The sequence below is a fragment of the Ictidomys tridecemlineatus genome, chromosome 11, assembly GCF_052094955.1.
Source record: "Ictidomys tridecemlineatus isolate mIctTri1 chromosome 11, mIctTri1.hap1, whole genome shotgun sequence".
Classification (NCBI taxonomy): domain Eukaryota; kingdom Metazoa; phylum Chordata; class Mammalia; order Rodentia; family Sciuridae; genus Ictidomys; species Ictidomys tridecemlineatus.
Window position 1 is genome coordinate 31,544,179 of NC_135487.1, and position 21,974 is coordinate 31,566,152.

Sequence of the window (21,974 nt, forward strand, 5' to 3'; positions counted from 1 at the left end):
TCTAGGGCTTATGCTTTTGGAAAAAGCAGCTTTGGTTTCATGAAAGAAATATTTGACTAGGGGTAAGACCTTATTCCAGTGTTTATTCTGCTATTTAGCTATTTCTGCAACCTCGGGCAATTCTGGGATGTGTATAATGATACAAATAGTCGTCATGTCTTGCTGGATACTTAACTACTTGCCAGGCACCTTTCTAAGATCAATTTTCTCAATCCTATGAAGTAAACACCATTATCATCCCAGATGTTTCAGTTGAAGAAATTGAAGCACAGAGCTGTTAATAGTAATAAAGTTAACAGAGCTAGTGAGTTTTTTGGCTAGAACAACAAAACTGTCTGGCCCCATACTTCCTGTGTTTTGTTTTGTTTTGTTGCAGTACTGGGGATTGAACCAGGGGCACTCTATCTCTGAGCTACATTCCCAGCCCTTTATATTTTATTTTATTTCATCTTATTTTTGATCCTGAGGATTGAAAGCACAGATGCTTACCACCAAGCTACATTTCCAGCCCTTTTTATTTTTTAAATTTTGAAAGAGGGTTTCACTAAGTGGCCAAGAGTCTAAGATGCTAAGACTGACCTCAAACTTGTGATCCTCCTTCCTCAGCATCCCAAGTTTCTGGGATTACAGACGTGCTCCAACCTGCCCAGCTCCCAGCCCTTATGGTTTTTTATTTTGAGACAGGATCTTACTAATTTTCAGAGGCTGGTTTTGAATTTGTGATCCTTCTGCCTCAGTCTCCCAAGTAACTTGGATAACAGGCATGTTCTACTGTGCCCAATCAGACCTTCTGTTCTTAACCATAATGTTGACAGCATAGATAACAGAGTAGCCACAGGATGGCAAATCTCTACTTCATTGGAATTTGTTGCGATGACACCCAACATTGAAAATGACTGGTTGTAGGAAACTATGCCCTACTGAAAAGAATCAGACATATTCACAAGGATAATAGAGTAGCCCATGCATCAAAAATATCAATATTGAGAAAAACTATGAAAAGTTGGAATATGTTTCCTTATAGGTAAAAATGAGAGGACATTAAGGGGTTTTGTTTTGTCTTTGTTTTATTTAAATATTTTAGTTGTAGATGGACACAATATCTTCATTTTATTTATTTATTTATTTTATGTGGTGCCGAGGATTGAACCCAGTGCCTCACACATGTGAGGCAAGTACTTAACCACTGAGCCACAACCCCAGCCCTGTTATGTCTTTGTTTTTGAACCATGGGAAATACAACATACCCTTTAGGCAGAGAGTTAAAATAATCATGTCCCATAGAAATCTAATGTGTATGTTAATAAATGGGAAAATAATAATAAGAGGTGTTAATAAATGGGAAAATAATTTTTCCCATTTATTAATTTTTTTGGCATAAGTTTTTTGAGATTTTTATGTATTCTGTATATCAAGTCTCTGTCAAGAATAGCTAGCAAAGTAGAGCTGGGCATGGTGGTGTATGCCTGTGATCCAAGCGACTCGGGAGGCTGACGCAGGAAGATCCAAAGTTCAAAGCCAGCCTCAGCAAAAGTGAGGCACTAAGCAACTCAGTGAGACCCTGTCTCTAAAGAAAATACAAAATAGAGCTGGAGATGTGGCTCAGTGGTCAAGTGCCCCTGAGCTCAATCCTCATTACAAAAAAAAAAAAAAAGAATAGTTAGCAAAGATTTTTAATTTGATGCCACTTTATTTATTAATTTTTTTTAGCTGTCAATAGACCTTTATTTTATTTATTTGTGGTGCTGAGAATCAAACCCAGTGCCTCACAAATGCTAGGCAAGCAGTCTACCACTGAGCAACATCCCTAATCCATCATTTATTAATTCTTGGTGGTATTTCTGAACTTTTAAGAGTCCTACTGAGGAAGTTGTTGCCTCCTCTTACATGTTGAAGTGTTGACCATACATTTTCTTCCATGTGTTGCCTAGTTTCTGGTCTAATTCCTACTTCTTTTATCCATTTCTGAGTTGACTTTTGTGCAGGGTGCATGCTCCCTATTTTTCTGGGGTAAGCAAACATTGAATTAGGATAATAAGTGCTACAATGAAATGAATGACGATGTTTGACTAGGATATTTAACCTATTTCATTGAAAAATTGAGGGGGGATGGATCTCAAAGCCTTGAAAAGTGACATTTAAGTTTACTAAGTATCTAATACTCCCCCTCAAAAAGTATCTAATTCTCCTAAAATAGGCATTATTATATATTAAAAGATGAAGAAAATGAAGCACACAGAGTTTAAGTCCCTGTGCCAAAGCCATATTGCTAATATGCAGTAGAACCAGCATTTAATCCGAGGTTCTCTGAAATTAGATGCATACTCTTATCTGAGCAGTGTGGAGAATTGGCAAGAGATAAGGCTGGAGAAGATTCAGTGTGATTCCATGCTAGAGGTTTAGTATAGTGCTGAGGAGGCTTCAGACAGTTCAGGGCTGGGAGTATCTACATTATTTTGTGGAATCTGTGAACAGAAGACAGCACATGGGTTAGAAAAGACTCAAAAAATATTTAGACCTTAACCTCAAAGGCACAGATGCAAGAACCTGGAAACAGCAGTGTAATGAACGGAACCATGTTTCATTCATCCTTGTATACAGTGCCTAGTAGTGTTTTATTCATCTTGGTATAAATGGTATGTAGACTTCAATAAATATTCCAAAGAATGATAGCCTTCCTCTGGCTCTCCTGCTTAATTGCAACCACATCTCCATGAATATATTTGTATTCACATGTTATCAATGAAGAAATTGAGACCTGGAAAAAATTAATTAACCTGTCCAGGATCACCTAGATGGCAAATAATAGAACCAGATTTGAAATCATTGACTACAAAAGCCTGCTTTGTCATCTTTGCCAGATTACTTAAAGAGAAGTGCACTTCAGACTTAAGGGAGTTTAATATTGGGGGCATGAAGCTCCATTTGAATGTGGATGCTTTGAAAACACAACTAACTCAAGGACTCTCTACAATAATATGGAAGGATCCCTTGGGGATCTTGTTAAAATTCAGGTTTCTGAGCTCTGTCAACTCTTAATTTGATTGGTCTATGGTGGTGCCCAGGAATTGAAGATGTATTTTAATAAAACACCTTAGGCAATTCTGATGCAGTTGGGTTCTTGGATCTCACTTTGAAAAACATTCTGCATGCTTAAATTAAATCTTCTGGTTCTGATAAAGTACATCTTGAATGTGAAGAGAACTTAGGAGATTTAGGGCCTGGAGTTGACATTGAAGGATCACATATTAAGGGGGAATATTGTAAGAAAATGAGGAAGATGTTCCTAGTTTCAAGAAGATGGATTCTGTAAGAACTGATTGATGAACTAGACTTCATTTTAGCCTTGGGCTTGTCACTCTGTCATTCAAAATAACCTTAAAGGTGGAGAAATGGAAGCTGTACAGTAGTGAAATTTCAGCACCAACTAACCTGAAGAAAGCTTTCTAGTAGCATAGTGCTTGCCTCTGCCCTCTATCCGGGTTACCCTCATTTCCCCACTTAGTAAACACTGCTCAATCAATCTTCAGCATCCCTTTCTCCTAAGACCCCAAACTGGGTCAGGTTACTTTGTTACTTGCACATTTTTATCCTTTGAAGAACTTATTCAGATTCTAATATTACAATAAATAGAGTAGTTATTTGATTCATGTTTTTGTCCTCCATTATAGGGTAAATTTGATAAGCAGGGAATTAATATTTTTGCTTTCCATTTTATTCTTATGACCTAGCTTCCTCTTGTCTGTCTTATCCTAAAGACCCTTTAAAATGCAAGTAAGCTCATTGTTTAATTCCACTGATTCTTGTTTGTTTTCCTTTTCATAAGAAGATTTCTTCAATGAAAGGCAGTGGTAACTTTGCATTCTAGCATTACTTGTCTCTTGGGAATAGTTCACAGAATGGCTACTTTGAGTAGCTCTAGTCTAGGTCACTACTGTCTTCCTTTGCTTTTAGGGAGTCTGTGAATTACATGGTAGCCAGAGTGAATGCCAAAACCCTGTTGGGAGTTGACCTTACCCTTAGGATAAAATCTAAAATGCTAGCAAGAGCTGGGAGGGGTGGCACAGGCTTGTAATCCCAGCAGCTCTGGAAGTTGAAGCCAGAGGATCATAAGTTTGAGGCCAGCCTTAGCAACTTAGCAAGGCCCTAAGTAACTTAGTGAGACCCTGCCTTAAAATAAATAAAATAAAGGGGCTAGGGATGTAGCTTAGTGGTAAAGCACCTCTGTGTTCACTCCCTATTACCAAAAATATATATATATTTTAATAAAATAAAATGCTAGCAAAAGCCTACTTCAGCATAGTGGAGGGAAGCAGTATAAAGTAGTATTTCTTAACGTGTGATTTCACAGACCTAACACAAAATAATACAGAGTCATTTCACATCAATGTTTAAATTGTCTTTTTGTCTAATTTTGTCAAAGCATCCTTTCTATTTATTACCCCATCATGTTCTTTTTTATCACTGCTTGAAATCTTTTCTGCTCTTAAGATAGAGATGGTTGAGCTGGGATTTTGGCTCAGTAGCAAAGTGCTTGCCTCGCACACACGTGTGAAGCACTGGGTTCAATCCTCAGCACCACATTAAAATAAAGGTATTGTGTCCATCTACAGCTAAAAACAAAACAAAACAAAAAAAGATGGATAACCTCTGCCCCTTCCCCCATGCTGTGGTAATGGGGATTGAACCCAGGGGTGTTTTACCACTGAGATATGTGCCCGCCTTTTTTTTTCCTTCATTTTTTAATTTTGAAACAGGATTTCAGTTAAGTTGCCTAGGTTGATCAAATATGTGATCCTCCTAATGAAGCCTCCTGAGTGAATAGGATTACAGGTGTGGGCTACTGGCCCATTATTAAAACATCCCATTTGTCACTCAGTAGAAGAGCTTTGCTCATCATTTAATGGATTCGTTGTGCATTGGTTAACTTCTGACCCGATGCCTACTACTTAGTAAATCACTTAACTCTTTAGAACTCTGGTTTTTCTCCTACTAAATATTTTGCTGTGAAGACTGAACAATCTTACTTAGGTTTAAAAAAAAAAACTTAGTACAGGGCCTGGTGATAATTTGTAATAATTAACTTTTATTATGTTCTTACTCAGTACCAGACACTGTGCTGAGCACAACATGTGTGTAATTTCTTTGATCCACATAACAGCAGTTTAGATTGGTGTTAGGATTATTTCCATTTTTATTAATGAGGGCACTGAGACTTAAAGAAATTAAATACCTTTTCTATAATCACACAGCTAATAAGTGGCTAACTTGGGATTCAAGCCTGAGCTATCCAAATCTCAAATTCTTGCACTTAGCATCTATAGAATGCTGTTGAATACAATTTGTGTGTCCAATAGATGTGAATTCCTTCTTCCCTTCTGCTGTCATCTTTGTTTCCAGTATCTGCTTCTGTTTCTTTTTATCCTTGCCTTCTGTCTTAGAAAAGAAGACTTTCTACATCTTTAACTATTGCATCTCTGCTGTCCATGTCTCAATGTCTTCTCTGACATTGGGCACCCTTTCTTACTGCATTTCCAGGGCCTTTTCAGTCTCCTGTGTGCATATTTCCCCATTATGGGGAGAATAAATTTTTGCTTCCTTTTGCTATCATGTTTCTCAACAGCTAGTTATTGGCTGCTGTTCATTTCTCCTCCATCACCCTCTCTTCAGTCCTTGTAGCTAGTATCTGTCCCCTCACTGGGCAGAACAAAAGAAGAAAAATGTGTGATTTGTCTAGGACAAGCAAAAGTAAGGGAGTGAGAAAGTGGGAAAGCTCAGGCCATTTGATCCTTATTTCCTTTGTGAACAGATAGGCAAATTATCTGCTGGAAGTGCAGGAGTTACAAGATTGGAAACCCTTCTATAGGGAATTGGGAAGGTTGTTGATCAGAGAGAGGTTAAGGGACTGGTGAAGATCTGCTAGAGTTGGCACTGCTGACAAAGTGACAGTTTCTTCCTATCATAGTACAGCTGCCATGATATACATGTGAACAGAAGAGAATATCACATTCATCTTGACTCAAGCCTTTGGCAGGGCTTGTGTAGTAGAAGGGCTTGGAACTGATGCTTGTTATAACATTGTGGAGGTGACCACATCTGAAGCCACAAAGGAAAGAAACTAGAGTGTTGGCAATCAAGAGGTATGTGAATGGAGATGGTGACCTGCAGAGGTGTGGTTTCAAGATATTCACTTGGGATGCTGGCCATTTACTTACTGATTATTTCTTTAGGGCCTGGTGTTGTTAAGACTTAGGAGAAACTGTCCGACATTCATGTAATGTATCAGGGACCTACTGAGTATTGAGTTTGAATCAATTTTTGCTAAGTACAAAGGCACAAAAAATAGAGCAAGACCCAATCCCTTCCCTGAAGAGCTTATAGGTATAGGAGAAACTCTCATTAAACATTGTGGAAACATAATGTGGGAGGGTCACTTCATCTTTGTGGAGGTCTGTGCAGAGTGAATGGGAACAGAGGGTTGAGAATAGACTTGCTGGTAATACCTTGCGTAGTGGCGGGGGTGAACTTGCTGTCTTGGCTCTCACAAAGTGTCAGTTCCTGGGACACATTACTTACACAGGATCCATATATATACTGAAACTCAGTGCCTTTTCTTTTAGATTTATTAATGTCTATCTGGGCTGGGGATGTGGCTCAAGCGGTAGCGTGCTTGCCTGGCATGCGTGCGGCCCGGGTTCGATCCTCAGCACCACATACAAACAAAGATGTTGTGCCTGCCGAAAACTAAAAAATAAATATTAAAAAAGATTCTCTCTCTCTCTCTCTCTCTCTCTCTCTCTCTCTGTCTCTCTCTCACTCTCTCTTTAAAAAAAAAAAATGTCTCTGTCCCTAGGTGGAAGAAGCTGGGCAGGTGTTCCTGTTAATGAAAAAGGATTATCGAATCTCCAGAAATGTTCGTCTGGCTTGGTTCCTCAATCATCTGCATCAAACTGTGCAGGCCACACCCCAGGAGTTGCTGGTGAGGTCTGGAGATAGGCATGAGGGAATGACCCAGAAGGATCTGCTTTGTTGGAGTGTACTAGAAACAGACAGGAGGGGAGACTAATTCTGAAAGCTCTAAGTTGGGGGTCGAGGGAAGGGGGGGTCAAGTGACTGCCCACAAGATGATTCCCCAAGGGAAATCTGAATAATTTTTTCAGATAATTGGGGGAAAGAATAGGTGATTATTTATGGGAAGCAGAATCAGTATTAAAGGAGGATATTAAAGGCAGGTCTAGGGAGCACTTTATAACATTTGATTCACTACCACACTTTAGATTAAAATTAGGATTATTTCTATTTTATAAATGAGGACACCAAGACTTAAAGAGATTAGGTGCCTTTTGTACAGTCTCACAGCTAATAAGTGGCCAAATTGGGATTCTGGGAAGAAAGCAGTGACTCTTTCCTGGTCCTTTTCTTCTTATATCCATCTTAATTACCAGCTTCAGTCTGAGCAGGAGTTAGAAGTCCTCAGTGTCCTGCCTCCTGGGTGGCAGCCAGATGAACCAGTGATCCCAAGACCATTCCTCCTCGTACCTTCTACTCGGGTTACCTTCCTGGCTTGGCAGTATCGATTTGTCATTGAGCTGGATCTTAGCCCATCCACTGGCATTGTGGTAAGTAGTTGGAGGGAGACTCTGGGAAGCAGGGATGGAGTGAAGGGTGAGGAAGAGAGAAGGCCTATGGGGGAGGTAAAAAAGGATCCCAATCTACCATTGTGGGAAGAAGATGAACTTATAGAGGAATTAGGACTGTTAAAAGATAGTCCCATTCCATCTGTGGCACTATATTTAGGGATGTGATTAGTCATAAGATGAGAGTCCTACTGACTTGTGGAAGCTGCTTGTTTCTGCCCTCTGCTTAGGGTTGCTTTTGGGCACCCTGAGAGAGCTTTCTCTGCATTGCCCTCAGGATGATTCCACAGGGGAGATCTTGTTTGATGAAGTTTTCCATGCCCTGTCCCGCTGCCTGGGTGGGCTGCTTCGGCCCTTCCGAGTGCCTGGATCTTGCATCGACTTCCAGCCTGAGATCTACGTAACTATCCAGGCCTACTCCTCGATCATTGGCCTGCAGTCCCACCAGGTAGTTCATCCCCCTCCAACTTTCTACCCACAGACCAAATTTCCAGTAATCTGCTAAGTACTCACCCTGTCTCTACTATTTCTACCAAGTCCCCAGCTCTGCTGGTTTCTTTAGCCTGTTCTCAGTTATTCCCATAAGTCTCTGTTTCCTTAAAACCACCAATTCCTCTTGCCTTAAAGATGCTTTCTAAGGATGGGTCAGTTGACATTGATTAGAAAATTGCCTATCTCACTCACCTCTTGAGTTTTGTCAGATGGTTTCTCTTGTACGAACTCCTGACACTACCCCCCAGGAGATGATTTTTTTGAATATTTTGTGATTTTGAACTTCTACAAATATTCAGAAATGTAATTTATTTTAGGGACAGAGAAGGGTCATATTTTCTGAGAGCCTGTGAACTGTCAGATATAATGCTGACCACACTGATAATTACAGGGCTCATCTGCCACCCAAGCAGGCTATCACAAGACACTCCTTTTGGAGAATGGCCAACTCTATTACAGAAATATCTGTTTGGGGCTTAGATAAACATTGGCCCATTTCCCCTCATCTGCTTTTAACCTCAACTCATTGGTAGGGGCTCTTCCTGAAACTGTCCCTGCTGGCTATATTGTCACCTTAGCCATCAAACTTTTTGGGAGAGACAGACATAAGCCAGGAACAGGCTCTGAAGGTCTGAAGTATACACCAATATACCTGGTGCATGCCAGATCCCAGGGCAGGGACTGTCAGCCCTTTGTCCCAGTTTAAAGTGCTCTTCTGAGACAACTTTTAGCCTGGTGTTTACAGGCCACATCCCCAGACAGAGGCCAGGCTTTGCAGGTACTGATAGCCAAAGAGAGAGAGTATGGGTGTTAGGTAATCACTCAAAACTTCATTCTGCTTGGCAAACACTGAAGCCTGACCTATGCCAGGCCCAGGCTATGTTCTGAAGACCCAGATGAATCAGGTACTGTCTTTATCCTGTTGGAAGGAATTTAGCATTCAGAGGGGGAAACAGATATTGCAGGAGGTAATTTCAGTTGAACATGATAAGGGCACTGATAAGTTATGACTGGGGTGCTGCAGGAACACCAAGGGGGAGCATCCAATCAAGCCTGGAACAGTGACAGGGAAGTCTTTTAGACAAAGCAGCATTTGAACTGAGTCTTGAAGAAAGAACTTGGTTTAACTGTTCAAAAAAGGGAAGACCAGCAAAAGCAAAGGCACAGAGCTATGAAACTGCACTCTCAATCACAGGTTTTTGAAGGAGGTACACATTATTCAGTTTTGATAGGGTAAAGTTTGAATATAGGAAAGTGGTGGTACAGAGAAGACCAGAGACAGAGGGGGGATCAATTAGGAAAGGCTTAGAATATCAATCTAAGGACTCTGTCCTTTTTTCTATAGGGGAGTTAAGAGCACTGGATCATTGCCTGTGTTTGCCTGACCATCTCCATCCCTATTTGTATTTTATTTAGAGACAGGGTCTCACTGAATTGCATAGCACCTTGCTTTTGCTGAGGCTGGCTTTGAACTCTAGATCCTCCTGTCTCAGCCTCCCAAGCTGCTGGGATTACAGGCGTGAGTCACCAGACCCAGCCAAAATGGGGATATCAATAGCACCAATATACGGTGATTGGATTCATACATATCAAGTAGTTGAACAGTACTTGCCCCAGAGAAAACATACAAATGTTAGCTTTTCAAATAATTAGCCATAGGTATGAGGGGAACCTCTGAAAGTTTTGAATGGACAGCAACAGAATCAGATTTGTGCGCAGGTAAGATCATACTTATTTGTGGGAAGTGTGGAAGATGGAATGGAGACAAAGTCTGGATGTAAGGAGAACAGGCAGAAAATGATTGCCATTTGGGAGAGAGGGTGATATCTGAACAAGGACAGCGCTGAGGGGAAAGAGAGAATTTTCTTAGGTAGGCTCTCAGGGCCACTAATCAGCCCTAAGCCAGCCTCCACATCTTCTCTGTAGTTCCTCAAGGTATATCATGCAACTCTAAAAGAAAAGTTAGTGGGTGTGATGACACAAGCCTATAATTTCAGCTACTTGGGAGGCTGAAGCAGGAGGATCATAAGTTTGAGGCCAGCTTGGGCAATTTAACATGATACCTGTCTCAAAATAAAAATGGCTTGTGATTATTATAGCTAGCTCAATGATAAAGTATCCATGGGCTCAATCCCCAGTACCTCAAAAGAAAGAAAGAAAGAAAAACAAAGTTAAATTGCATTTATTTATAATACATGTCCTTTGAAGATTTGAAAGCCACATTAAAATATAAAGAGCTGGGCATGGTGGTACGCATCTCCCATCTACTTCAGAGGCTAAGGCAGGAGGATGGCAAGTTTGAAGCCAACCTGGGCAACTTAGTGAGACCTTGTCTCAAAAAATAAAAAGAGCTGGGAGTGTAGTTCATTGCTAGAACACTTGCCTAACCTATGCAAGGCTCTGGATTTAATCCCAATGCCAATAAAAAATAAAGGAAAAAAACAAAACTCACCTATAATATAATACTCAGAAATAAATATTGTTAACATTTTATGAAATTTCCTTCTAGTCTAGTGAGTATATATTGATTCTCCCCCACCACCATCCCTTTATTCAAAGACAGAAAGAGAACTGTCAGGTGCATTCCAGACATATGACTTCTGTGTCCTACTCTCTTATAATACATGTATTGTCCCATGTCATGAAAATTTTCTTTGAGAGCTTGTTTGGAAATACTGAAAGGGAAGTGCAGCTACTTGTATACTCTTTTTTTTATTTTTATTTTTTTTAGTTGTCAATGTACCTTTATTTTTTATTTATATGTGGTGCTGAGAATTGAACCCAGTGTCTCACACATACTAGGCAAGCGCTCTACCACTGAGCTACAACCCCAGCCCTAGTTGTATACTCTTGACTAAAGAATGATCCTCCTCTATCAGAGAAGGTCATCTTCTTAAACTAAGCTCACAGCTTTGGGAGGGATTCCCATGGAGCAGTGAGGGAGGCTGGGGACACCTGCCTAGCCAGCCAGATCAGTTGAATCAACCCTGCCAATCAATGGGGTGACCGATGTCATAGCCAGATCACCCTCACATCCATGAAATATTCTTTGAAAATGATTTTAATTACTCCTTAACTTACTATTTTATCCTGTTTTATCTTGAAATATTTAGCCAGCCCCTTATTGTTGGCCAGTTGTGTTGTCCCAGTTTTACTACTTCTAAACAATATAGATAGGAACATTTTATCTCATCTTTCTGTTGCTCCAGTTCCTGCTACTTCTCTGTTTCTGTTTTCCTTTTCACAGGCCTATAGAATGGGACAGTGTTCCACTTTCCCTCTCCGGCTGTCCCTATCCCCTTACAAAGTATGGAATAGAGTGAAGAAGTAGAAGAAGTTGTTCCACAGGAGGGTAGGAGTCAGGGAGAAGAAGTGGGCATGAAGGACAGGTTATAGGAGTGTGATGAGGAAAGAGGGGTGAGATCCTAGGGTCCACCATAAGGTCTTACAGATTTGTATATAGGGGGCACTTAGTTATATTTGAAGTAGAAGAAAACGACTCCATGGAGAAAGAGTGAAGATCCTAGAGAGACAAGAAGTTTGTGAAGAGATGGAGAGAGATTAGCTCTAGGGGGAAAGAGTAGGATAAAGAACCCTTTCTTGAGAGTCTCAAAGAGAGAACAAGAACATGGATAAATGTAAACATGCCATAGACTTTGAGGGGAATTTCCAGAGGGGTGGATTTCCAGGTTAGGGCCAGTTCTTATTAGCTGACCTCCTTTCTCTATGAAAAGTGGTAATTGTTGTCTGCTGAGAGTAAAGGAAAGGAAGGAACATTTATGGGGGGAATAAGAAGAACATTTTGAGTTCAAAAGAAGCAATAACCTCTAGGATACCTGTGTGTATCTTAAGAAATGAGTAAAAGGACTTTGCTGGGCTGAGGTGGGCAGTTTACAGACAAATACCAAAGCCCATTATGGAAGGAGCTGGGAGATCTTATGGTGCCCCCATGTGGGAGACTGGGGAAGCCCAGGGTGGAGGGCCCTAAGCAGAGGTAAATATCGTGAACCCAGATTAAGGTGACGATGTCTTGAAGCTATGTGCAGGATTGCCGTGTACCTAGGCTAAGAATTGGTGAAGTAGATTTAAGAAGGAGGAACTGGCTGTGGAGTCATTTGATCCTGGTTGGGTGAGAAATTAGGATTGCCTAGAGGGAGCTATGGAGAATAAGCAGAGAGAGCAGAGATCTGTAGGGGCCAATACCCCACTGTGGTCCTATCTCAATCTTTCCCTTGTGCTTCTCAGGTGCTTGTACAAGGTTGCCTTTTGGACCCTTCTCAACGGGAAGCATTCCTTCAGCAGGTGTATGATCAGCTCTGCCTCTTTGAGGATAAGGTGGCTGCCATGCTGCAGCAGCAGTATGATCCCCAGAGCCAGGTATGTGGGAGAGAAATGGGCAGAGACTATTTTGAAAGAGAGTTCATAGGATGGAGGGCAGAGAGGAGGATTGTACCACCTAGAGAGGGTAAGGATGGCAGAAAAGGACTAATAGCCAGGGGCAGAGTGAGACAAGGACAGATGTGCTAGTGAATACTTAAAACTACCTTTAAAGGACAGTGACTCACATTCTTGGAGGGAGAAAAGGTGAAGGCCATTTGCTTGTGTTTTTTCAATCCCAGATCCTCGTCCTGTGAGGATCTGAGAAGCTGACCATAAGTGGCTTTGATTTCGAGTTAGTATTTTGTACAATCTTAGGCTTACTAGAATTACTGCTTGGCTCACTAGAATTGCTTTGGATATCACAGAAGTTGCCAGGCAAGTAGCAGTTCTGTGTGCCTGATGACTGGTATGGAATTGGATTGTTTATAAAATATTTCATGATAGTGATGGGAGAATATGGAAAAAGGCCCTTCTCCGAAAAAGGTAGAGAAGCCCTGCCTCAGTACAATCTGATAGTTCGTCTGGTGTTGACTCCCTTCCCATCTGAGGTTCAGCAGCTGAGCACATGTGTGGAAGGAAGAACAGTGGGACTCAGCAGCATCGTGGGGAGCTTGGGGTCTTCACATGATTAGGCCTGGGCAGTACAGGGCTACAAATTCTGGTTTGGGAGCTGGAGGCATAGCTCAGTGGTAGAGCACATGCTTAGCTTGGATTCAATTCCCAGCACTATAAAGAAAAAAGAAGGGGCTGGGGATGTGGCTCAAGCAGTAGCATGCTCACCTGGTATGCGTGCAGCCCGGGTTCGATCCTCAGCACCACATACCAACAAAGATGTTGTGTCCACCAAGAACTAAAAAATAAATATTAAAAATTTCTCTCTCTTTAAAAAAAAGAAAAAAGAAAAAGAAGAAGCTAGATATGGTGGTATGTGCGTGTAATACCAGCTACTTGGGAGGCTAAGGCCAGAGAATCATTAGTTTAAGGCCAGCCTCAGCAGGTTTTAGTGAAACCCTGTCTTAAAATAAAAAGTGAAAGGACTGAAACATAGCTCAGTGGTAGTGCACTCTGAGTTCAATTCCCAGATAAATAAATATTAAATAAATAAAAATTGATTAAATTTAAAACAGAAGAAAAATTATAAATTCTGATTTTGCTGTGGATGAGGCAGCAATGCAATCTGTCGTAGTCTAACTTTTCTGTAACTTGGGGCCAGGCAGAAGACCAGTCCCCAGACTCAGGAGAGCCCTTGGGCCGGAAGGTGGGAGTTTCCATGGTGACAGCTGATCTTGGACTAGTCAGTATGATTCGTCAGGGCATCTTGGCACTGCAATTACTGCCCTCAAACTCCAGTGCAGGTCAGTAAAAAGAATGTTGATGGGAATGGGGAAATGGGGATCCGCAAGGGTGGGGGGATGTTGACGAAGATAGAGATTCCTGGGGATCAGTGGGTCTTAGGGAAGAGGACCTGTTTCATTGTTTGCAAAATATAAATCTGCACTAGTGTATATCTTGAGTATCCTCAGCTCTGGCAACCATCAGGGACCCTAGTGGAAAGGAGTAGAATTACAAGGACATCATGTAGGGGAGATTGTGATCTAGCATCACAAGAAAGAAGCAGGAGGGGAGGAGAGAAGGAAAGGTATTAGAGGTTTATAAAACATGTTGATGAGTGGACACTGAGGTCTTCAGAGCCCTGTCCATTGGGTGCCTCCTTGTTAGTTTGGTCTGGCCAGTGCTGCAGGTCTGAATCTTGTTTTCTGCCTCAGGTATCATTGTGATCACAGATGGGGTGACTAGCGTACCTGATGTTGCTGTCTGTGAGACACTACTGAACCAGCTTCGCAGTGGTACTGTGGCTTGTTCCTTTGTTCAGGTGAGTACTCTATAGGAAGGAGAAGGAGTTGGGTATCTCACAAAGTCAGGTGTGGCTGGTTACTTTCTTACAGGTGAGATTTTTCAAATGAAGTTAATGACATAAGTTGCCTTGGGGAGAAGCTAATGACATAGTTGCCTTGAGGAGAACGTGTCATGTCTAGAGCAATGGAGGTAGCAATAGTGGAAGAGGATTCTCTTCCACTATTTTTGTCCCCTTTCTTTAGGATTTGGGAGACAGCATGTTAAGTAAAAAGAATAGAAATTTCAAACTCTGAGTCAGTTTCAGCTCCACCTATCCCATTAGCTTAGTTATTATTATTTTGGTTTCAAGGGTTAAAAAACCAGCTCAAGCTAGCTTAAGCAAAGGGGAGGGAAGGCATATACAGGGAACTACAGCTGATGGTAAACTAGAGAGGTAGACATAGCCAAGCATGGAAAGCTGGTTTGGCCATATTAAGAAGTAAAATGCATAGTTCTATGGGTGATGCAGATATACAGCAGGAAAATCACTAGTTGATTTACATTTTATAAAGGCCATTCTTGCTGCTGAGTCAAAGGCAGGAGTGGAGACAGAGAGACAATTAATTGCAATGGTTAGTAAGAGGAGCAGGGCTTAAATTAGGGAATTTAGGGGCAAGCAGTTTGAGAAAATAAAGAGATAGAGTTAAAATGACTTAGGATTAGCAAGATACAAAGGGACAGGTGAGGGAGAAAGAGAAGTTAATTGTGTCTCCAAGTATCTGACTGGGTAACATGCAGAGCAAATGGAAAGAGAAGTAGTTGGGGTGGAGTGGGGACAAGATGATAAATTTTGTGTATGTATATGTTTTGTTTAGGTTCATCTGTGTTGTGTTTGAGGTTCCTGTGATTGGTCACAATATAATAGTTAAGAACATTGCCTTTGGAATAAGGCATGCCAGTCTGAATTCTGGCTATATTTATTAGCTCTGTGACCTTGGACCCACCAGTTCACCTCTAGGTTGGATTCATTTATAAATGGAGATTATCAGAGTACCTACCTCCAATGGTGAGATCATACTTTTAAAGTACAGAGGAGAGTACCTAATTACATATGAAATGGCTGCAATTCATAGCAGTTAACAGTTGGATATGCAGACCCTGATACTCAAGAGACAGGGTAGATTAGAGAAGTCAGAGATTTTGGAAGAAATGAGTAGTTAACATTGCAAGATGCAGAGAAAGATTAAGAGGGATGAGGAATGAAAAGTACCCTTTGGGATGTAATAATTAGGTCACTGGGATCCTTTTCAGAATCATTTTAGTGAAGAGGCTGTGAGGGAAATTTTTGCTGTGGATAGAAGAGAAGGAAGTAGAGATAAGTGTTGACACAAGAAATTTGGCTGTTCAGATCAAGTGGGGAACAAGAAAGAATGGTAGCCAGAGGAAAGCACAGGGAAGAAGGAGGGGTGTTTATTCTTTTTTTTTTTTTTTTTTTTTTTTAAGTTAGAGACTTAGGCTTTGTTCTAAGGGGTCATAGTGAAGAAGAGTTTGAAAAAAGGGAAAGAAAAGAAGAAGCTGATGGAGTAAAGTCCTGAATTGACAGGTGGACATTGGCTCTAGTAACAGATTGAGGAATTCTTTCAGAGCAGACAAGTGTTATTTCTTTCTTTGAACTAGAAGATAGAAGTGAAGATGTAGATAAATTATACCAAAGGCCCCATTTCTCTCTGAAGTAAAAGGTAATGATGATCGGGGCTGGGGATGTGGCTCAAGCAGTGGCGCGCTCGCCTGGCGTGGTTGCGGCCCGGGTTGGAGCCTCAGCACCACATACAAACAAAGATGTTGTGTCTGCGGAAAACTAAAATGTAAATAAAATATTTTTTAAAATATATAATTATGAATACCATAAGGAAGTGAGGCCAATGTTGAGAAGATGATACAGGCTTAAGGACAACCCTGAATAAGTAGTTGGGTGGGGTGTCATGTTTTGACATAGGACCAGCCTACACACCATGCGATTTTCTCCATTTGCGCACCATTGATTTGACTGAGTATAGAGGTTGTGATCCTAGTTGGGGTTTTGAGGTAGGAGCAGCAAACTGTGAAGAAGGTCAGGGATTTGAGAACAATGTTTATGAAATTGCTTGAATTAAGGATCCAAGTGGGGCAGGGGTTGCATAGGAGGGTCAGGATAATGCTATTAGACTTGGAGAGAGCACACTGAAGGCCTGGAAGACCCAATGTGGTCAAAGAGCAGCAGGAAGAGGGCAGAAGGAAACTAAAGGGATAAATCACGTGTCATGGATTATAGCAATTTAGAATTGCAAAGATGAATTGTTCCAAGTGAAGCCAAGCCCCAAGATGTAACCAGTGTGCAATAAAATAGAGATGAGGGTTAAGGAACAAAGCAGCCAGGGAACTAGATGAATCATCTAGGCCAGATAGTGAATATTTAAGCCTAAAGGGGTTTGTCACAACTGTTGGGCTGTGCTGTGGTGGTGTGAAGGCTCTTGGATGGTAGTGTGAAAGCAACCAAAGACAATACAAAATGAATGGCATGGCTGAGTTCCAGTAAAACCTTATTGACAACAACAGGTGATGGGCTAGATCTGGCCTCAGTGTATATGAGTTTGCCAATTTCTGATCTGTAGCCTTTGCATTGGCCTCAGAAAGCTTATTTGCAATGCAGACCTCAGGCTATACCCCAGACCTCCTGCATTTTAACAGTATCTCTGGGGCAGGGATTGGTGGGGTTCTATATGCTCTGAAGCTTGAGAAAAACTTTATTAGAGATACACACTGAAGTCTTTCAGGATGATGACAGGAAACCAATGAACCAGTTGCTAAAATCTTTTTTTTTTTTTTTTTAAAGAGAGAGAGAATTTTTTAACATTTATTTTTTAGTTCTTGGCGGAGACAACATCTTTGTTTGTATGTGGTGCTGAGGATCGAACCCAGGCCACACGCATGCCAGGCGAGCGCGCTACCGCTTCAGCCACATCCCCAGCCCCTGCTAAAATCTTTAGTGAAGGAAGAAAAGAGTATTTGATGTTGAGGAAGAAGGACAGAAGATGATGTAACCAAATGGTATGGGCTTCAGACAGAAGGACTCAAGGAAGGGCAGGCACAGAGGGAGAATGGTGGCTCGCTTCTCCCCCAGTCCCAGCTCCCTCTCTTGCTATTCATCGTCTCCAGTTCCTCTGATGGATCAGGGACTCTACTTGTTCACTTTCTCCAGGTGGGAGGCGTTTACTCTTATGACTGCAGTTTTGGACATGTGCCCAATGTGGAATTGATGAAGTTCATTGCAATGGCAACATTTGGTTCCTACCTGTCCACTTGTCCTGAACCTGAGCCAGGCAACTTGGGTCTGACTGTCTACCACCGGGCATTCTTGCTCTACTCCTTCCTACGCAGTGGTGAAGCACTGAACCCTGAATATTACTGCGGTAAGAGGCAGGCTGGGTGGGATGGAAGGGGGAATATAGAATGGGCCCAGAGATTATGCCATCTAGGCTTTGGAAGAACTGGAAGTCTGACAACTCTGGAGCTGTTCCCACAGTGATTTTGGCATAGTCCCTTCCCCTTGTGTACCTGTCCACTAATAGATCACCAATTTCTCTTTCCCCATCTTCACTGGGCCCCCAGGTTCTCAGCACCGTCTATTTAATGAGCACCTAGTCTCTGCAAGCAGCAACCCTGCCTTGGCCTTGCGCCGGAAGAAGCATACTGAGAAGGAGGTGCCAGCTGACTTGGTCAGCACTGTGTCTGTACGACTTCGAGAGGGCTACAGTGTCCGAGAGGTCACACTGGCCAAAGGTGAGGTAATTAGGTCCTACTATAATTTCACAGATCTTTGAGAACTTTTGTGCAGGTAGACCTGTTGAACAGAGTGGAAGACACCCATGTAACACCCCTGAAAGAGCATCACTATGAGAGACTCTGCTTGTCATTTGAGAGTTGCCTTCAGGGCTCACTTCTCCCAGCAAGTAATTTCCCAACTCCATCTCCTTTTGCACAAGGTGAACCAGCTGAGACGAGTGTAATGCCCTGAACTTTGTTTTATTTTCAAATTACTCCTGCAAACTTCTTTTTGAGTCAGTTGACAGACTCTGGGCCTGAAACCTATGGAACTGTGCTTGGAACCTTTGGCCAGGCTAGAGTTCCATGAGGTAGGTGAGGTTTCAGATAGGAATCTCTCTAGGCCTGGAGTCCTAAGTCTTCTTCACCCAACTGGCCCTTCTGCTCCCCTGAAGGAGGCTCCCAATTGGAAGTGAAGCTGGTGTTGCTTTGGAAACACAACATGCGCATTGAGTATGTGGCTATGGCACCCTGGCCCCTAGAGCCTGAGGGCCCTCGAGCAACACGGGTGGAAGTGACAATGGAAGGTGGCTATGACATTTTGCATGATGTGTCCTGTGCACTAAGGCAACCCATTCGTTCCTTATATCGTACCCATGTTATCCGCCGTTTCTGGAACACACTGCAGAGGTAAGTGAGGTCACCACTTGGTGAATAATGCCCTATTTGTTGTATGGAGGGACCGGTTTGTGAAACTGGGAGTGGGGAAGGGTCATCCTGAGCACCAGGCTGGGTCTTTGGTCCTGTCTCCTTGGGGTTCCCCTCAACTGCACCTAGCAGAGTCAGCTGTGGCTCAGGCTTGGCCCTTATTTGACAGCATTAACCAGACTGACCAGATGTTAGCCCATCTTCAGTCCTTTTCCTCAGTGCCAGAGCACTTCACACTTCCAGACAGCACCAAGAGTGGAGTGCCACTCTTCTACATCCCTCCAGGCTCCACCACCCCGGTGAGTAGCTCTGATGCTTAGTAGCCCCTTTTCTGTTCACCTGGGTAGGGATCAGCACAGTATCTGGATCCCAGACCAACTTCTGTACCTTCTCTTTCAAGGAACAGAAACTAGAAGCTTCCCCTTTGACCTTGAAAGCATCTCTTTTCTATCTTCTAAGGCCCTGGGGAGGGGGAGGAGAAGGATCCAAAAGGTCCTTAACAGATCATGGGTGTCTGACATCTTGCAGAATGTTCAGGTGGTGGTCCCTCAGCAGACTGTGCACTCCCTCACCCCAACCTCCCCAGCCACCTTCACCTGTTCCCAACCATCACCAACCACTGTGAACTGTGTGCTTTCTGAATGCCACAGCTTCCTTTGTCCTGTGCTGTCTTCGCACTCGGTGAAGACATGGCTGGCAGCCTCGCGCTGATGGGCACATGGCTTACATGGGTGTGCAGCAGCGTCATCACCAGGTGTTGCCATCACTCAGTTTTTCTTTGAAAGTCAGTGACATAAGCTGGGCAGGTTCCATCTTCCTGCTGAATTCATCTTTAAGGAAAGGCTTCACAGTTTGTCTCTGGCTCAGTCACACTAATATAGCCTTCAGATTGGAAGCTGTTTTTCCTCAATCCCAAATTAGGCTACAGCCCTTAGCCTTAATCTACTTCTGTCTTTGACCCCTTGGACTGAGTGTACCTTGACTCTGTTTGCTGGTTGTCCACAGATGTTCCCATAGGGCTATCTCTTCTGTCCCCAGGTGCTCTCCCTTCAGCACAGTGGTTCTGACTCATCTCATGCCCAGTTTGCTGCCTATTGGAAGCCAGTGCTGTCTATGGATGCTAATTCATGGCAGCGTTGGCTGCACATGCATCGCCTGGTGCTCATCCTAGAGCATGACACGTGTGTATCTTCAGGGCTAGGGCCATAGTTTGGGTGGAGGAGCAGGGGTAAGAGGATAGAGAGTGATGGGAAGGGTACCAGCTGTGTCCATGTCTTCCTGTTTATCAGCCCTGATAATCTCAGGCCTAGGGGAGGAAGTAGTATACTCTTCCCCCCAAGATTGGAGCTGGGAGGTCTGATTGCATTCAACACCTTCTTCCTAGACCAATCCCCAAGCACTTGCATACCCCAGGCAGCAATGGACGCTACAGCACTATCCAGTGCAGGATCTCACACTCCTCCCTGACCTCTTTGCTTCGGGACTGGAGCAGCTTTGTGCTGGTCGAGGGTTATTCTTATGTCAAGTTGCTCTCCAGGTGGGCAAAGTGATATCTCACTTTTCCCCTATCACCTTATTCCATGTCTCCTCTAATGCCAGGCCTCAACCCTACCTCCTCCTAAACCCATCTACTTCCAGCCTAGGGCTGCTCACTTTCTCCCATTTCTCCCCAGTGCCCCAGACCAGCCCCCTTCCTCCTTCTACATGGTCCGCATCATTTCCAAGGCCCCATGCATGGTTCTTCGCCTGGGTTTTCCCATTGGCACTCCAGCACAGGCCCGGCACAAGGTAAACTGGGCCCTTACTCCCAGACCAAGGAGTTTTCGGGTGTAGATGAGCTCTATTTCTTGTGCCCCCGCAGGGCCAATTTTAGTAGGGAGAAGTGATTCCCAGACCAAGTAAGGCTTGAAGGAGACAGTTTTCTTACCTTGTCTTTGGGCCTGTTTTCTCAGACTTCTGGAGACTACATTTTCCTTGCAGATTGTGTCAGATTTGAGGGAAGAGATCCTACGCCTTCGTTTCCCCCACCGGGTGCAAAGCAAGGAGCCAACACCCAAGGTGAAACGAAAAGGGCTGGGTGGCACTGGTGGGGGTAGCTCTCCCTCTAAGTCACCCCCCATGCTGGGGCCACAGCAGGCCCTGTCTGACCGGCCCTGCCTTGTGGTCCTCCATAAACCACTGGACAAGCTCCTCATCAGGTTAGTATAGAGGATGGGGAAGGGCCCTGGAACATGAGGGAAGGGTAGTAGAGATCAACTGAGGAATTGCCCATTTCCCAGGTATGAGAAGCTACCCCTGGACTACCGGGCACCCTTCCTGCTGACACTGGAACCACCAGGGCCACTGCCCTTAGTCTCAGGCCGTTCAGCCTCGTCTAGCCTAGCATCACTGTCTCGCTACCTCTACCATCAGCGCTGGCTCTGGAGTGTCCCATCAGGACTGGCTCCTGCACTACCACTCAGTGCCATCGCCCAGCTCCTATCCATCCTCACTGAGTATGTCACTGGAGCCTGCCAGGCTACTGGGACAGGAGTAGAGCAAGGGTGGACTTTGAGTTTGAACACTGGCAGAAAGCCTAAGCCACTTTCTATCACTACATTCCAATATCAAGCATAGAGCACGCTGCTACCTAACCTTGCGCTTTCCCCCTACTATGCTTATTTTGGCCTCTGATCCTAATTGGACCTGTTGTACCCTAAGAGACCGTTAGTCTGAACAGAACATCTAGTGGACTAGGCTGTCACGATGGCTACTGGGAGATGGATGTGTTGGGGCACTGCACCGAGTATCTCCTTTCTCATCTTCTTCCATTTTTATGGGGCTTTAGAGTTCGACTCTCTGAAGGGTTCCATTTTGCCTGCAGTGCGGAAGGAATCATCAATATGGTTCTGGAACTTCCAATTCAGGTGTGTGCTATCCCTCATGACACTTCACCTCAGGGTCCATCATAATAATCTCAGGGACATTTGCCTCTGAGCTGGGTGGGGACTGCTATAAACCTTGTCTCATAGGGACCATATGATATGGTCAGAGGACCAAGGTTTGAGGCCAGAGTCATAGAAATAATGAGGAGTGGTGAAGGTACTGAAATTTTAAGGGCCAGAGCTAGGCTAGACCAGG

The 21,974-nt window shown here is 43.3% G+C and overlaps 1 protein-coding gene across 5 annotated transcripts in view; it reads left to right on the forward strand.

Moving 5' to 3' along the window:
* Szt2 (SZT2 subunit of KICSTOR complex) overlaps positions 1-21,974 on the forward strand; it is a 49,259-nt gene that overhangs the window by 474 nt on the left and 26,811 nt on the right. For 4 of the 5 annotated variants that reach the window (XM_005317910.5, XM_078026092.1, XM_078026091.1 and 1 more), the window contains exons 2-17: positions 6,854-6,979; positions 7,446-7,619; positions 7,915-8,085; positions 12,375-12,506; positions 13,723-13,864; positions 14,276-14,382; positions 17,584-17,794; positions 17,994-18,164; positions 18,602-18,836; positions 19,024-19,153; positions 19,893-20,035; positions 20,239-20,391; positions 20,528-20,642; positions 20,835-21,052; positions 21,134-21,349; positions 21,682-21,760. In XM_005317910.5, coding sequence (XP_005317967.2) covers positions 6,854-6,979; positions 7,446-7,619; positions 7,915-8,085; positions 12,375-12,506; positions 13,723-13,864; positions 14,276-14,382; positions 17,584-17,794; positions 17,994-18,164; positions 18,602-18,836; positions 19,024-19,153; positions 19,893-20,035; positions 20,239-20,391; positions 20,528-20,642; positions 20,835-21,052; positions 21,134-21,349; positions 21,682-21,760 — 2,523 coding nt within the window. Of the gene's footprint in view, positions 1-6,853; positions 6,980-7,445; positions 7,620-7,914; positions 8,086-12,374; positions 12,507-13,722; positions 13,865-14,275; positions 14,383-17,583; positions 17,795-17,993; positions 18,165-18,200; positions 18,518-18,601; positions 18,837-19,023; positions 19,154-19,892; positions 20,036-20,238; positions 20,392-20,527; positions 20,643-20,834; positions 21,053-21,133; positions 21,350-21,681; positions 21,761-21,974 lie in introns of those variants that run through there. The other variant, XM_021719675.3, reaches the window with a different exon arrangement.